Source organism: Festucalex cinctus, chromosome 15 (genome assembly GCF_051991245.1).
Source record: "Festucalex cinctus isolate MCC-2025b chromosome 15, RoL_Fcin_1.0, whole genome shotgun sequence".
Lineage (NCBI taxonomy): Eukaryota > Metazoa > Chordata > Actinopteri > Syngnathiformes > Syngnathidae > Festucalex > Festucalex cinctus.
This window is the reverse complement of record NC_135425.1, coordinates 20363708-20381125: the sequence shown is the minus strand read 5'-3', so window position 1 is coordinate 20381125 and position 17418 is coordinate 20363708. Positions and strand designations below refer to the sequence as shown.

Sequence of the window (17418 nt, the reverse complement as noted above, 5' to 3'; positions counted from 1 at the left end):
CGGTCTGCCTCGTGTGCGTGTGTGTTGACAGGCATGTGTCTGGCCTGCCCTGCAGCCTGACTGCTTTTAATTAGGAGGTGCCATGGAGCCTCGGGGCTCTCCTGCTGACGCACACACATGCGCGCACACACACGGTACCTGAAGGCAGACGGAGGCTGTCCCACCACGGCAAGGTCTAGTCCTCGTTAGCACTCATTCGACACACACAACCGCGCATGCGCAATTGCGCACACGCGAACGCAATTCTAGTAAAACAAGCCAAAGAAAAAGCTACAACACACCTGTGGAGTTCATCTCTTCGATGCTGACTTAGCAGAATTTTTTGTGATGTCTGCTTATCTCTCGTTGAGGGTTGTCCAACAACAAATAAATGTTTACTTCCTTCCTGGTGGACTGCTTCGTCAGCTCTTCCATATATGGGCATTCTGGCAACCAATCATTTCCTGTTTCCGTGTGACTCTTTGACACTGAGCCAAACGGCTTTAGACCTTTGAGAACAAGTTTTAAAAGATGATGTAACCCTGCTGTTTGCATTGATAAAGAATTGAATTACTTTAGTGTTGTTGGGGCATTGGTCAGCGCCGGCAGTAGACTAGAGCAGGCGAAAAAGTGCGCCAATGTGGAAGCCATGTTGGCAGGGGCGACTTTCCCCATTAAAAGCAATGCATGTTTATATGTGGCGGCCATGTTACCAGGGGCGACTGGCCTATCGAAATGGAAAGCATGCACGTTAGCTTAGTTAGTCAGCACGCGGAGCAAAAGGAGCACTTTCTATCTACCTATTTATATCTGTTTTTTTTGTTTTGTTTTGTTTTGTTTTGTTGTTGTTTTTTACTCAGGCACTAGCAAGGTTTTTTTTAGTTAACTAAAACTAACAAAATAACTAAAATTAAAATTCAAAAATCATTTTTGTTAATGAAATAAAATCAAAACAAAAATATTTAAAAATAAATAAATAAAATTAACTGAAACTACATTTACATTTACAAAAGTCTTTAGTTTTCATCTTCGGTAATTAATTGAATACTTTGGGATTGGTTTCAAATGTTATTTAACTATATTTATTTTAATATTAACTGGAATAAGGATGATTAAATGTGTGTCACACGGAAGGGACGTCATCTAGCACCAGCCAAGAGATATGTAAGCCTCTGTGAGTGAGTGAGTGAGTGAGTGAGTGAGTGAGTGAGTGAGTGAGTGAGTGAGTGAGTGAGTGAGTGAGTGGAAAAAAAATTTGTGCGTGCTTTCAAATTGCCGAGGGAGTGACGTCACGCAGCCGGCAAATTCACCCGACCCCGTTTGCGACACGCCACCCCCCGCTCTGCGATTGACTAGAGGAGTGTAAACACTGTCTTTCCACAGAAATGTGCCGCTGTTTACAAAACAAACACAAAATGGCAAAATACAGGCTGGGGGGTGGGGGTTTAGGACAAAATCACCACCAGAAATGAAGACAAGCCCTGATACGTAAATTGAGAAGTAGTTTGTTTGTTTAAATCCTGTATTTAAAAAGTGCCTTTTCCAGAGTGAAACCGGCAGACTGGGCCTTTAACTAAAACTAAGCATTTTTTAAATAACTAAAATTAACAGAGCCGCCCTGAAAACTAATTAAAACTAACTAAATTATACAGTATTTACAGTATTTTCTTTGCACTGAGCATTTTCAGGCCACGAAAAACTTTGATGAAATGAGCATTCAATTTTAACAGATAAGCCTTTCCCCCAATTAGTCCGTTAAATCAAGGTTCAACTGTATGACAGCAGTAAGGTATAAAAATACCAACTTAAACGATTTCTAACTCAAGCGTGATGCTGTTTTTGTATTGTGCGGCACAGCAGTCATGTGACCTGTACAGTGAAAGCCAGGTGTTTGAGTTCAAAGCTGCAAACAGGAAATGAGCAGCGATATCACACACAATATACAGTCCACTACTTTGTCGTCTGGCACGTCCCGTGCTCCTCACCTCATAATTACAACGATGGCCGTCCGTCATTTAAGTCTGGACGCTTTCTTGTTATGCAGCATCCTGATTGGCCCTGCGGGAAGTGAACGCGTCCACCGTCAAAGTGACACACAGGTCGATGGCGCCATTAAACCCCCAAGCGGGTGTGGGTTCATAAGAAGGCGCTCCACGCAGGTGCCACTTAGGGCGCGAGAATAGCCGGGCCGTCTTATGTTGTTTTTCTGGCCGTCTGGCCGGCCTGCTAGCAGTTAGTGGCTAACCCTCCGTTTATATATACTGGATGCCAATGTGAGCCGGCCGCAGCAGTGTCACTCAGCAGGAGCGTGGGGCTCTGCCGCGGAGGGGAAGTGGGCTCGTCTTGTGTTGTTTTGTGCCGGCCAGCTGGACCACGGTCACACTGTATCAGTGCTACTGGACACAAAGAAATCTCTCAGGCATGTTCACACTTGACAGTTTTGTTTCAGTTGAACCGCATTCTGTTGCGATAACGTTGAGTGTGTTTTGTTTCATCAAGTGTCCAAGCTACCATCTGCCCTAACCCCAACCTTCACCTAACTCCTTTTTCGACACCTAACCCCAAATCCTATTCTCAATCCGGAAACAGAACTCTAGTGGAAACCTTACTCCTAACGCTAACCCCAATTTCTAATCCAATTCCTAACCCTAACACTTACCCGAAACCCTACAACTAAAACGCTAAGCGCTATTGCTAGCCTAAACCCCAACACTAATCCCTAATCTGCAGTCCTCGCTTTCATATGATACAATAGCACCTTGATTTATAAATTAAATTTGTTCAATTATCATTCTTGTAACTCAAAACACTGTCGTCCTTTCCTATGGAAATGAATGGAAATGCAAAAAAAAATAAAAATAAAAAAAAAATAAAAAAATAAAAAATAAAAAAAAAAGTTACATTTTTAAAAAACAAAAATAGCACTACTCAGTATTGTATTTTATAAAATCGTACAGTAATAACAATTTAACTGTCCTGATGAAGGCTGGTGGAGCGAGTGGTTAAGAGGAGATGGACCCATTGGCAGAGACACATGATGGGAAGAGGACTGAGAATAAATTCTAACCACTGCTAACCACTCGACCACCGTGCCGCTCCATACAGATATACTACATACTAAATATGAGTTGAACCTCAGTAGCAATGCTTGTTTTGTTCGCCCATCTATGGTGTTTTGCATTGTGTGTTAGCATTAAGCTAGCAGACGTTCACAAGAAAGTTAATGTGGCTTGGTAAAATGCACAACATGTAATTAATTTTCTGTATTATGTTTAGTTTTAAAGTAAACTTCATCTGGGGGTGAGAGTAAACTAGCATTCAAAACTCAAATGTTTGCTCATAATTCAAGATAAAAATAAATAAAAATCAGCCAAGTGACGGCTCGTATGTTGGAGACGTCTATAGGGACCGCCTTTGCATCACATTTATGTCATTCAAAATTGACTAAAATAAAGATAAAAGAAAGATGACATTTTGATCTTGTGTAGCATTGTCATAAAACATTCCTACAAAGTACTTTTAAATTACAGTTGTGTTTCCGTCTCTATGCTGTCAGACATCCTAGTCCAGCTAAATAGTTTTCCCAAATCTCACTAGCCTTCTCTTTTTTCTTTTTTTCTTTTTTCTCCTTCGGCCGCCTCCCTCCATCTCCCCAAACAACCCCTCGGAGCTCCTTTGCCCCTGGTCCCCTCGAACACGACTAAAAATTCATTTTTGTCTGACCTAAATCAGAGGGTGTCTGCGCCATGGGGCTTATTACACGGTGCACATACACTTGTGTTGTGGAGGAGGATGGGGTATTATTATCTTGCAGCTACCCACCCTGCTATAAAAACTAGCGGTGCGACATCTCCGCAGCGCAGTGCTGCTGCTCGGCCCTCCCCTCCCTTTCCTCTCCCCAGCGCTCCTTTTCACACACACAAACACAACCTGAGTCCCGTGCTTGCCTCTTAACAACACACAGACCCAACAACCTGCGCTAAACGGCTGCTTCGCCTTTGGATTCTCCTCACTGGCTTATCTTTTCGTGTGCATTTTTATGAATGGGAGCTTGAGACCGATTGATTGGCACTCAAAAAGGGGGAAATGCTGAGAGGTCACGAAAGGGCGGCCAGAAGTTCACACTAGACTGGACAAAAAAAAGACAAGCGAGGTAGGTGATGCAGCGCAAAAGTTTTTGAGTCTGTGTGTTTTTTTTCTGCTGTGTTTTTGTGTGATAGTTGGCGCGAACAAGCGTGGTGAAGAACACGTGTGTGTGGCGTGCGCGTTTACTTTAAGTTCATGCTGCCTAGACGGGGGGCAAAGATGTTCACGAGTTGGGTTTGATTTTGTTATTTTTATTCTCTTATTTTTTTTATTATTACAATTATATCTCTTTTGTTATTTAAATTTGAAATTTTTGTTTAAATTAATGTTGTTTTGTTGTTAATGTTGCTTTTCTATCACATTTCAGGTTTATGTTATATGAACCTTATGATCAGTCAAGGATTTTAATTGGCACGCTGCGTACGCTGCGTACATCTAATGACTGGTGTTTCTCTAATATCTGTTTACAGGTTAATTCTGTTTGAAACACAGTTATTAGTGTAATTATTTAAGAAGGCGAAATGTCTGACTAGATAACTTAATCATTATTTCCATGCCTATTGCTTATTTCAAAACATTTTGGCTTTGTCACAATCCAATAAAACCATTTATGTTTAAATAGTGTAAGTGGTGTAGAGAAATGTGTCCAAATAAACACAAGTGAACCTGCGGTCCAATTAAACTGTAGATTAAGGCATAAACGTCCACTTTTAAAGCTAACCGGGATGTGATTGACAGCAATTTGTGCACAGACAACTTTCACAGCAGCTCAAATGTTCTTTTAATAAGGTGGGGCGAGCAACAACAGGCTTGTTTGGCCCCTCGCCGTCAACTTTTTGCCTCGTAATGAATGATTTCCTGCATTGGCCTGACAGCGTTTTAGTCATTTAAGCCCAAAACGAGCGCCCGCTTGTGACACGGGCAGATGATTTGCGGGGCCTGGCCGACCAGTGTCAGGACCTCGTGGTGGTGATGAGGAGGGAGAGGTGGAGGTGACACACTGGTGGCCGCTTTAATAAGTTAGATTGTCACCAAGAAGCTCACGTTCTATTGAGTGTTGTGTTTGGGGCAAGTAAGGTGGTGCCCCACCGGAGCCAGTAAGTAATAGAACAATAGTGAAATTAGTACAGAATGTGTGCGGCTTAATTAGCCCAGCGGATGTCTAGAAACGTCCGACTTCCACCTGACTGTCCCCGTCCTTCATCTGCTGTGCTGTGCCCCAAGTTGAGCCCCATAAGTTGCCTTGGAAACAGCACAGACAGCATGACTAGTGTAAAATCGTTTTTTTTTTTTTTTTTTTTTTGTGAATTGACTTCCAAAAAGGAAAACAATAAAAATACCCTACAAAGGGTACAAAGAAGCATCTATGATTGTGCCCTATAAATTCTTCTTAGCAACAAGTGGCTACACATGTGATATGACGAGGGCAGAAAAAAAAATCCCAGCAATTCACCTACATTGCTACATTCCCATATGCAAGGTTCAAAATGAGCGATTTCGCATCACAGTTTGTGAGTTAAAATGTGCATTTTGCGCCTCAACAAAATACATTGAAGAGCAAAACTGAGAATCACAGAGTTTTTCCAATAATTGAACTGCTAAGACGGTCCTAAAACTGGGCTGGACTCGCTAACTACACCTATACGCGAGTAGTCAGAGGTCGAGTTAAGCTATTTCACGGCAGCTAGCTAGCAACAAGCTACAGCTGGCCATTAATGCGGTTAAAACATTGCGGAGTTCCTATAAAGTCAGTAATCGCCTTCATGGTGCAGAATTAACATTACAGTTAATCTTATCTTTTTTTATTTATAGCTTTGCGAAAGGACACGTGCATTCAAAACTACTAAGCTGAAGCTGAAATTCATATTTGTGTTTGAAATTGCCCAAATGAAAATTTATAAACAAGAAAATACAGTTGCTGCTATACACAATGTGAATTTAAGACATTAAAACAGTTGATCGTATAAAAAAAGAAAACCAACTGGTGTCATTGTTGTCATATTTTTATTGTTAATAAAATCCCTTTTTTAGGTCCCTGCAATAAACAAAACCTCAAAATTAGAAAGTCGCTCCTAAAATTAGGTCATTGATTCACAAAACTTCTCTGCAAAGAAAAAATATTTATTTCGAGCCATAAATATGCATTTTCAATTTAATACAGAGTAGCTAGGGACTAAATTATTAAAATAATATCTATGTGCCTCTTCTTGTCAGGTTATATTTTTAAATTATTTTCATTGGGCAATTAGTACCAAACAAACATATCATAACTGTGAAAAGAAATCCAAATAGTTCTATTAATCAATGTTCAAAAATGCATTTTTAATGTAGAGGTTATATTTGTCTAATATTGTCATAACTTCCTTGTGTTTGCAACTTCCTCTTTTTGCATGTACTATTTTGTTAGACTGCTAGCATAACTGCCCAAGTCATGTTTGAACATTTTCAAAACGGAAACCAGAAGATCACAATTGCCTCAATTTAACCTTTGCCGATTACAATGAGAAGTCAAGTGGACAATTATGCTAACAGGCTAACAATATTTTTGACTGTCTTACGGCACAGTTGTGATCAAGCCCTATGAATTCTGCATAGCGATGTAGCCAAGAAAGTGAATCTGAGTTCCAAAGAGCGTTTTATATTTATTACAGAGTGATGATTAAATAAGACGAGTCGCCGCCCTGGTGGCTAAAGGCATAACAAGGGCGTGTGGCTGAAGAAATGTCGACAGTGGGGAAGCCAGGGCCACCGCGCCAACCCACCCCACCCCACCCTATGTCCATGTGGCACATCCTCCTTAGATCCTCTCCACGTTGTAATTAGGGGCTGGCCACTGCGAGCCAGAGCAGGCGTACAGCGGGAGCATGTGTACCGTCATTCCAGGACGGGGAGGGTTAGGGGGGTGAGAGGGGTGGGGGGTCAGTGGGTAGTATGAGGATGGACTCGAAGCAAACAAAATGACAGAGGGTTGCGCCTCCCAGTCGGGTTGGCTGGTCCTGTCTTTTTATTGTTTGCCTTGGCGGGGGCCTTGCAGGGAGGGGCCCCTCCTCTGCTGTTTGTGCAACCTGTTAGGGAACTTTTCATGGCACCACTTTTAATGAAGGCCCTCAATGACTTTGTTGTCTCCTCTTTATTTTTATTTACGTACTTGTAATTTTTTGTTTTTTTGTTTTCAGGATTTTATTTAGTTAAAATATAAAATATTTGTATTTTCTTATTATTTTTTTTTTTTTTTTTTTTTTTTTTTTTACAAAAATAATGCTGTTTATGTATTTACTTGGTAGATTTTTTTTATGTAGTTCTTTAGGGATTTTATTTATTTAATTGAGAAGATTATTTTACTTGTTTTTTTGCAAATGTTTAATTAATTTCATTGCTTGATTTATTTACCATTGTATAATAATAATAATAATAATAATAAAAATAAAAATAATTAGTAGCAGTAGAAGTAATAGTAAATTAGATATTGACTTTTTCATTTTTTCTTTTCTATTTATATATTTTTTACTTTATTTTTACTGCTTTATTTAAATACATATTTTATGTGGATTTGTGTTTTGATTAGCTATTTATTACATTTTATTTCATTTGTGTTGTGTTTTTCTCAGCATAGTATTTATTTTTCATTTTTTTTCTTATTTTTTTTTCTTTTATTAGTTATGTTTACAGTATTTTATTTATTTCATCTTATGTATGTATTTAAATTTGTTTTAATTTGTTTTTTTTAACTATTTTATTAAAATGATTGTATTTTTTGTAATAAACCATTTTAATATATCATCATTATAACATATTAATCATTATTTTATATATGTTGTGTATATATAGGGTCAGTTCGACCCAACTTGGACTGTTGGCTTGAATTGACCCAAGTAGCGAGTCCATATAATTTTCTTAAAATGGTAGTACATCTAAGAAAATGGATGGATGGATGGTATATTACATATAGAAATAATTCCCATTTTTACATCACCTTTCTTCACTTTGGTTGTAAGAAATCACAGGTTTGTGATTCCTTTAAGTGCCTTGACTTTTTGTCAGGAAAATATGGTTCCAAATCTCAATGTACTCTTGTGGGCAAGGTGTGTTACCCGAGTTAACAGTTAATGTAATAAATCTATCATATAGTGTCTTGTCACTGGACAGTTGTGCTTTTGTTGCACTTTTTCCCACGGGGTGTTTGCACAGGCCCGAGGGCTTGTATCCGGTTAAGCCACGTCCTCCATGGACCTGTTAATCACTCGATCAATGGCGTCAACATAGCAACCGTTCCCTAGCAACAAGACAATAAAATAAGACGTAGGTGTGTGGCTGCAGGTGATCTGAGGGATCCTTTGATTGTTTCCCCTCCAGTAGGAAATAATGGAAGTCATCTGGTTCAGCGTCAAACCTTTTGAACTGCAATTTGAATATTCTTCACTGTCATTCAAGTGCAAAAATAAGCGATCAACATCTTCGTCAAGCCTCTGATTTATTTGATCTGGACTGGAGTGATCCACGCGCCAACATAATGTGCTATTTTTTAATATTTTATTATAATCATAATTCTCCTTCCATGCAGACTGTGTATTGGTTCACAGAAAAATGTCTTTGGAGAAATCTTCTCAAAAGTATTTATATTATATATTGCATTTTAAATATTTATTGTATTTTGCTCTTTACTTAACAGTATGTTTTCGTAATTTAATATTTTTTTCGTATTTATTTATTTTACTCTGAATTCTGTTTTTGAATTGTTTCCTTATTATTTATTTTTTGGTGGATTTATTTATTTTACTCTTACATTCATTAGTTTATTTTTATTTTGTATTTTTATTTTATTTTCTTATTATTAAATGTATTATATTTTCTACCATTATTGTTTTTTATTTACCCCAAATATTGTAAATGTATTGTAAATGTTTTTTTTTTTTTGTTTTTTTTTTAAATTAGTGGATTTTCTTTATCACTGTCCAAAAAATCTGTAATATCAGATCAAACTGTTGTCTTTCTTAAACCTTTTTTTTTTTATTAATATAAAAACTGGTAAAAATAGTGTTGACGTTAACAACAAAGGGAATAAGTGAAAGTAATTCACAACAAAGAAGCAAATCTTGCTGTTATACAAGTGCATGAAGGAATTAACCACATGTAGCCTCATAAAAATTAAAAAGTAAGTCTCCCTGCCTTGATTGGTGGTCTATTCTTTTCTTAACAGCATGCATAAGGAATAGGGTCACCCCAAAAAGGCAAATAACAATCTGAACAACTCATCCTTGGATGCTCACTTAGCTCAACACTTGTGATGCTTGCTATCATCTTCATGAAGTTTTATGTCATTTTTTATTCCCATTCTACCCGACAATTTTGCATCATCTCTAACTGAGCTGCTGATTAACAGGCGGGAGGCAGAACTTGGTAGCACCTCATCTCGTATGAGAGTTGAAAGAAAAAGTGCAGAGCGAGCATTTTGTGACAGGATGTGATGATCTCGACAATGATCTGACCTCTTTTATGGTTCTCCCGTTGCCGCGTGCTAATCAAATGGGTCATCGTATTCTTTAAAGTCACAAAAATAATCAAAAAATAATAAACAAAATGGTTATGATTTGTCATTTTGTGTTGTAAAAAGACATTTTATCAGGAAGGCAGTTCAAGTCAACTGCAGATGTAACATTCAAGTAACATTCAGAGATCATTAATTACTTAGTGTTTTGAAATACAGTACTGCAAGCATATTTGGAAACGCTGAACGGTTAAAAAAAAACAAAAAAAAACCTCTCATGTAGAAGGCCGAACGGGATTGCGTAAGAGTCTCTAATAAATTGTCATGCAAGCACCTAAGAATTAGGCATAATACATATGCCCAAGGCTAAGTATTTGTACGGACACGTGAGAGCATGTTGAGGCTTTCGTACACTGACCGCTGCGTCTCTCATTTAGCAGGTTCTCAAATATGCACTGTCAAATACTGTCATCAAAAAAGCCTCAAGAGTATTTTTACAAACTGGTGGTTGTTGAATGGCCGTGATTGTTGTTGTTCTTGTAAAATGACCATGGTTCTTCTCTCATTTTTAAACATTCTTTCATCTCAATTGATGACCTACCACCAGGAAGTTTTTAACATTGCATTAGCTCTTTTCAGACAAGGAATCACATTGTAATATTTATAATGGACTTACATTTTGGATTTTTTTGTAAAAAGTCATAAAACTTCTAAGTGCTAATATAATGAGAAGTGCTGAAAACAAGTTGGTATGCTAACATAGCTTGGTTCATTGATATGAATTTTACATATCTCTGTATTGAGGTGCTATTTTTAACAAGAAGAGGAGAAATGCTAACATCCTAACAGTTGGTTTGATAACACATAGCAAGACAGCAGCCTGGTTAGAGAATGCACTAAGGCCAACATAAATTTAAAATATGTCTTTGCGTTTAATTGGTTGGCAACCAGTCCAGGGTGTCCCCCGCCTACTGCCCAGAGCCAGCTGAGATAGGCGCCAGCACCCCCCGCGACCCTTGTGAGGAATAAGCGGTCAAGAAAATGGATGGATGGATGGATGTCTTTGCGTTTAGTTTCTTTTTCTCATGATAAATGCTAACATACTAACATGCTAGCAGTTGACATGTTAAGATATATCAAAAAGGTTCTGAAGTCAATTGATTTTGAGTAGCCTTGAGGTGAGGTACTGTTTCTAATTAGATGCTAATTAAATGCTAACAAGCTAGCAGTTGGTATGCAAACGTCACCAAAAGTACTGATTATTTCATCTTGCCGTGTATTCAGGAACAATTTCGAACAGGGAATGCTAAGATGCTATCATGCAAGCACAAAACTTTCATGTTAGCATACCATGCTAACATGAAAGTTTTGAGGTAAACTGATGTGAGTTTTCATTATCTGGTCTTGTAGAAATGGTACCTGAACTATTTCAAAAATGATAAAATGTTAAGATTTAACATGTATGCTAACATAGGGCAAGATAAACTGAGCACAGAAATAGTTTTAGGTCTTTCATGTATTCAGGTACAATTTTTAATGAGGGTGGATCATCTACCTCTGGCCAGTATAATAAACTAACATTGCTCTATTGGTTCTTACCCAGAGAGCGGAGGATGGTCCACCATAGAGAGGAAGACCGCATCGGAATCCCCTTCCCCAATCACAGCAGCGATGTCCTGTGCAGCCTCAATGAGCAGCGTCGCGACGGTCTCCTCTGCGACGTGGTCCTCATCGTGCGTGACCAGGAGTACCGGAGCCACCGCTCGGTGCTGGCCGCCTGCAGCCACTACTTCAAGAAGCTCTTCACGGTGGCCAACGGCGAGGACGGGCACCACCAACACCACACCGCAGCCCCCACGCCCTCCGCGGCCATCTACGAAATTGACTTTGTGGCCCCTGAGTCGCTCACAGCCATCCTGGAGTTCGCCTACACCTCCACGCTGACGGTGACGGCGTCCAATGTCAGTGAGATCCTCAATGCAGCGCAAATGCTGGAGATTCCCTGCATCATCAACGTGTGCCTGGAGATCATGGACAGCGGTGGCGGACGAGGAGGTGGGTCTGAAGAGAAGGAGGAAGAAGAACTAGAGGAAGACGAGGAAGAAGAAGAGGAAGAGGAAGACGGGTCGAGGAACGATGATCAGGAGGATGACGACGAACGGTCATCGGAGAGTAGGGGGGAGCCTCTGGGGATGGACGAGTCGCCGCCACCCAGCACCTCCACCTACCAAGAACGGTCGCCTGAGAGTATGCGTGGAAAGCAGGTAGAACTCTGCCAAGGCTCAGAGTGATATTTTCTTGTGTCAAAAGATAAGATAACGATTACTTACCAATCTTGCCTTGCATTAAATGACTACTGGGATACAGGAAATGGTCAATGCTAACATGCTAAACATATAACAAGATAACAACATGACTAGTGAAATCGCTTAGAATGATATTTACCCATGCTAACATACTGCTAGCACCAAATTTTTAAATAGCATTCCCACTGTGTCTAACACTAAGCTAACTTCTTGTCCTGTTGCAGGAGAATCTGGAGAACCGCGCCCTGAAGGATTTCTCCATTGAGTCGCTCCTCCAAGATGGCCTGTACCCCCGCATGTCTGCTCTGGACAGGAGGGCCAGCTTCTCCCCCCTGTTACCCGGCTTCTACCCCTCAATGTGGGCCGCCGACTTCCCTGCTTTTCCACAGCACTTCCTGGAGCCCGGGCTGCATCAGCACTCTCGCACAGACGGAGGTTCCCCGAGGGTCCCTGCCACCTACCCGATGCCTGACGTCCCCCCGCCCGGGCCCCTCGATCTGGCTGTGAAGAGAGAGATCATCAAAGAGGAAATGAAAGAGGAAGTGCTGCCCACTCTTCTCCACGGCAACTTCCTGAAGGAGTTTGTCAGCTCGGGGCTGTGCGGGGCCATGGGCTCCACAGGGCCCATGTCGCCCTCAGGTCACGCCCTGGGCGTAGTCAAGAACGAGGCTGACTTCCGCTCATACCTGAGCTTCCTGAACTCAGCGTCTCACCTTGGGTCACTCTTCCCTCCCTGGCGGCTGGAGGAAGAGAGGAAGATGAAGCCCAAGTCTTCACAGCAGTGTCCTATCTGTAACAAGATCATCCAAGGGGCCGGGAAGCTACCGCGACACATGAGGACCCACACAGGGGAGAAACCCTACATGTGTACCATCTGCGAGGTGCGCTTCACCAGGTGAGTGGAGCGCTTCTGATATTCAGATGCTGAGACATTGCCAGGTCATCCCCCATTCTGCGGTGGCACATTTTATATAGAAAGACAAAGGGAAAAGGTCAGAGATGGGGACTCACAACTCTCTCGCGACGCTATTTCTTGAGGCTTGTAGCTCGACTAGTCTCGTCCACTAACGACTCGAGACTTGACTCAGACTCTTCTTTTGGGACTCGTGAGCATTACAAGTCTGTGTTGTTTGCTTGCTCTCATTTTCTCTCCTTTCTCCAAATCCCTCTCTCTCTCTCCCGACCTTTCCGTGTACCCAAGCAACGGCCGACGTTAATGACGTAGAATAGACCAGTGCGACAACAACACAAACAATCACCAGCATGGCAAACTCGGAGCATAATCCAGAGACTTTATCCAGCGAGTCGAACTTGTGGCTAGGGACTTGGACTCGTGGTCAGGGTCTTCACTTGGACTTGGAACTTAAAGACTTGGACTTGACTGGGACTCGTATGTCAAAGATGTGAGACTTGACTTGGACTTGGCCGTAGATACTTGTGCCCATCTTTGGAAAAGCTTTTCAGAGAAGGCGCTTCTGACACTACCTTAGATACCTCGGGATCAAACGGCATTAGGACCATGATTACCAGCACCAGCTCATTTAAAAAAACAAACAGGTGCATGTGTCATTATGACTAGAGTCACCTTTCCACCAAGTGGTACAGCTCAAGTCTGGTTCACCAAGGTACGATCTGTATGCAAACCTAATCTGGTGCAGGGTATATGCAATGAAAGCAGAACTCTGGTCAGGCAAGTGAACAAGAGAGTCGCTCTTGAACATTAACAGGACAACTCGCAGTTGACCAATCAATGGACAATCTGCTTTTGGTTTCGGCTGGTTCACGGCAAAAGTGTGCCCAGAATATGTCAGTACCCTTTATGATGATTGAAAATGAATTCTGTTGTTAAGTGAACCAAACACTTGATGGAAAATGAAGCACCCACCTTACATGTAACCCACCAATCTAAGGATCATCTCAAGTCAATTTTTCAAATGTACGGAAAGCCCCTTCTGTTATTTTATCTGCGGGTGATGTGGCACCCACCCACGGCTTAGGCACACTTTCCAGTTTCCACCAGCAACCTTAACCTGACATTCTCCTCTCTTATCATGATCATGCGACTCGACGCAAAAAAGTAACGCTTTTGTATCATTGACTCAAACTGGTGTGAATGATATGTAATAATCTTTATCGTAGCACTTTTTGAGGTAATAAATTCTGTGTGACAACTTGGGTCACTCCCATTCTGTTTTGATAACGTTCACATAGAACAACGACCTGGAGAAAACCACGTTATCTAACATCAGTTTTGAAGACCAGTGTGAAGGAAGCTGAGAAAGTATTTGTTCTTACCTTTTGGCTTTGATGGTTGTGTTCTGATACTGCCTGCCTCAAATGATGGAGATTTGCTGAGTTGTCCCCATTTCCGCTGATACCTTTGACACAAGAACAAGACGGGGGGAAAAAACAGAAAAAAATGGATCAAACATTTCTGGGTTGCTTTCATATTACACAAGTATTTGTCACTTTAAAAACAGTTGGATCAAAAATAACCCACAATGGGTCAAAAATTGACTCTACTTGTGTTAATTTGACCCAACTTTCTTTCTTTCTTTTTTTGTTTTTGTTTTGTTTTTGTTTAAAAAACAAAACAAAAAAAAACCTGTTTGGTCGGATCCTATACTTGGGTTAATTTGGTAAAAAAAAAAAAAAAAAAGGGTCATTTTTAAGAACAACCCAAGAAGTTGGGTCAGATCATTTACTTGGGTCAATTTGACCTGCTTTTAGGTTTTAAAAAGAAAAAAGAAAAAAAAGTGTCATTTACTATAAAACAACTTGGGTCAATTTGACCCAACTTTCAGTTTTGTTTTGTTTTTTTCCCCCCGTTTTTTTAAAGGGGGGAAAGGGGTCATTCTGTTAAAAATAAATAAATAAATACATAAATAAATAAATAAATAATAACGGTTTGGTCGGATCTTCTACTTGGGTTAATTTGACCCAAATTTGGGCCAAAAAAAAATGGGTCATGTTTTAAGAACAACCCAAGAAGTTGGGTCAGATCGTCAAGTTGGGTCAATTTGACCCAACCTTCTGGGTCATTTTGCACACAAAAAAAATTAAAAAAAATAATTTGTATAAAACAACCAAGAAAGTTGGGTCAGGCCGTCTCGATGAGTCAATTAGACCCAACTTTTTTGGGGGGGTTCATTTTGTATAAAACAACACTGAAAGTTGGGTCAAATTGACTGATAAAGTGGATCAGTCCATTTTGATCCACAATTGGGTTACTTTTGACCCAACTGTTTTTAGAGCGTGTTGCTACCTGTCACACAGAATGAGGTTACCGCAAAATGGGCCTCCGTCACTGATTGGCCGATGTAACGACTGTTTTGCTCAGCTCTGCCGAATTGTAACTCTCGGTATCTCGAGGACGCTGCCATTTCTTCACTTGTCGCTTTTAACACTACGCTTCATCCCATCTTGCAGACAGGACAAGCTTAAGATCCACATGAGGAAGCACACGGGTGAGCGGCCGTACATATGCCTGCACTGCAACTCCAAGTTCGTGCACAACTACGATCTGAAGAACCACCTACGCATCCACACCGGCGTGCGGCCCTACCAGTGCGAGCACTGCTACAAGAGTTTCACACGCTCCGACCACCTGCACCGCCACCTCAAGAGGCAGAGCTGCCGGGTCTCCCGCCCACGCCGAGGCCGCAAGCCGACCGCCTGGCGCTCGGCGCCCACGGCCGGCTACCTGTGCCCGCCCAACACCTCCCCCGCCGCGAGCGTTTTGGAGGGGAACGGCTTTAAGTCGTACCAGGACAGCGAGGAGAAGGATGCGGCAGAGCGGCAGCGAGGGATGTTCGCCTTCGCCTTGGCGGGGGACGACGTACTGGCCCGCTCGCCCTTTTACGCGGCCGCATCGGACCCCTGGACCGTCAGACTGGAGCGGGCTCCGCCCATTCCGGAGACCGCCACATGAACATCAAGTGCACCAAGAGAGAAATCATTGAACTTCCTGACTTTTTAGTTTCTATTTTTACGGTTACAAAACAATAAAAACACATCATGTTCCTTCATGTCACAATTGGGAAGCCTTGTGAATGTTTACATGCACTTTGGAAGAGGTTGTACAATTAATGGTGCGGGCTATCCTTTGTGGGGTTAGCATGATCTGCTGACTGGGTGGGTTTTCCCCCAGTACTACAGATTCCTCTTACATTCCATAATACGCATTTGTCTATGTTTTGACTCGATGTGCCCTGCGATTTGTTGGTGACCTGTCATGGATGCACACCCTCAACCCTAATGAGACTAAGCATTATGCAACAGGGATGGGAAGCTTGAATTATTCTTACTTTATTGATTACTAAACAGGCAATTCTCACAGTTATTAACGGGAAGCCTGGTGGTCCACCTTTCAGCGTCCCAAGTTTCGAATTATTTTTGATTGGAGCTACTGTGGGGGCCACATAGGACCAGACACTTCCTAATCAAATATATGACAAAAATGACATTTTAAATAAAGCCAAAATTCGTACTGGCACTCGAATAACAAAGTTCTGCACATAATTCATGCTCATTGAAATGCACTGAGACATTTTTAAATGTTTAAAAAAAATCTTTTAAAAATTCTGATAATCCTCTGAGTTTTCATGAAAAAGTGGAATTGACGCAAATACAAAAAAAAAAAAAAAAAAAAAAAACAAAGAGGAAAAAAAACTGACAAATTTTTATTATTTTAATACTAAAAAATAATCTGCAAGTAGGTGAATCCACGGATGCCAAACTGCAAGTATGCGGGTTACTGTAGTAGATGAAACATGTTTATAATTTCCATCCCAACATTTTTGGGATTGGTGAAAATGAATCAGGGGCCACTCAGGGTTTGTCACCAGCCGCCAATTGGTCATCCCTTGTATAGAAAATATATAGATGGATTTCTTCCCACATTCCAAAAGTAGGCTCAATGTGAACGTGTGTTTGTTTAGCGTTACAAGTGCCCTGCGATTGGCTGGCAACTTGTCCGGAGTGCACCGCAGCTCCCGCACAAAGTCGGTTGGGATATATAAACTCCAGCTCACTTGCGACACTGGTGAGGATAAGCATTATAGAAAATGGATGTTTTCAAAACTAATAGACAATTTCTAAGCATTAAAGATAGAACTGTAAAAAATGCAACAGTTCTGATAACGACCTCAAAGGGAACATGCAGTGATACATTCATATGTTCGGGAAATCAAAAGTTGACAAAGATGAATGTATCATAATATTTATGTATGAATCACGACTAAGGCTAAAAAGGATATACACAACAATTGAAGTGAACAAAATGGGAACAACTCTTCTTCTACTGCACTATTTATTGTACATAGCACATTCAAAAAAGTGAGTCCAAAGACTTTGATGCTACATGAATGAAACACAAATCAATGTTTCGTAAATAAAACAAAATGTGTCTCCATATGGACTCTTCACAATCACTTTTATTTGACTTGAAATGGAGGTTCAAAAAAATACTATTTTGTTTTTTTGTGTGCTATTTATGCGTATTTAAATGAATGAGCCTTGGCTATATTTTGCAAAATGTTTTATAAAGACACGACATGTTAA

General features: G+C 40.8%; 1 protein-coding gene across 2 annotated transcripts in view; it reads left to right on the top strand.

The window, feature by feature from the left end:
* Positions 1-17418, top strand: part of zbtb7c (zinc finger and BTB domain containing 7C) — a 23257-nt gene extending 5839 nt beyond the window's left edge. Inside the window, exons 1-4 of one of the 2 annotated variants that reach the window (XM_077498062.1) lie at positions 3852-4132; positions 11154-11814; positions 12081-12751; positions 15286-17418. In XM_077498062.1, coding sequence (XP_077354188.1) covers positions 11164-11814; positions 12081-12751; positions 15286-15787 — 1824 coding nt within the window. In that variant the 5' untranslated portion in view covers positions 3852-4132; positions 11154-11163 and the 3' untranslated portion in view covers positions 15788-17418. Of the gene's footprint in view, positions 1-3851; positions 4133-11153; positions 11815-12080; positions 12752-15285 lie in introns of those variants that run through there. The other variant, XM_077498063.1, reaches the window with a different exon arrangement.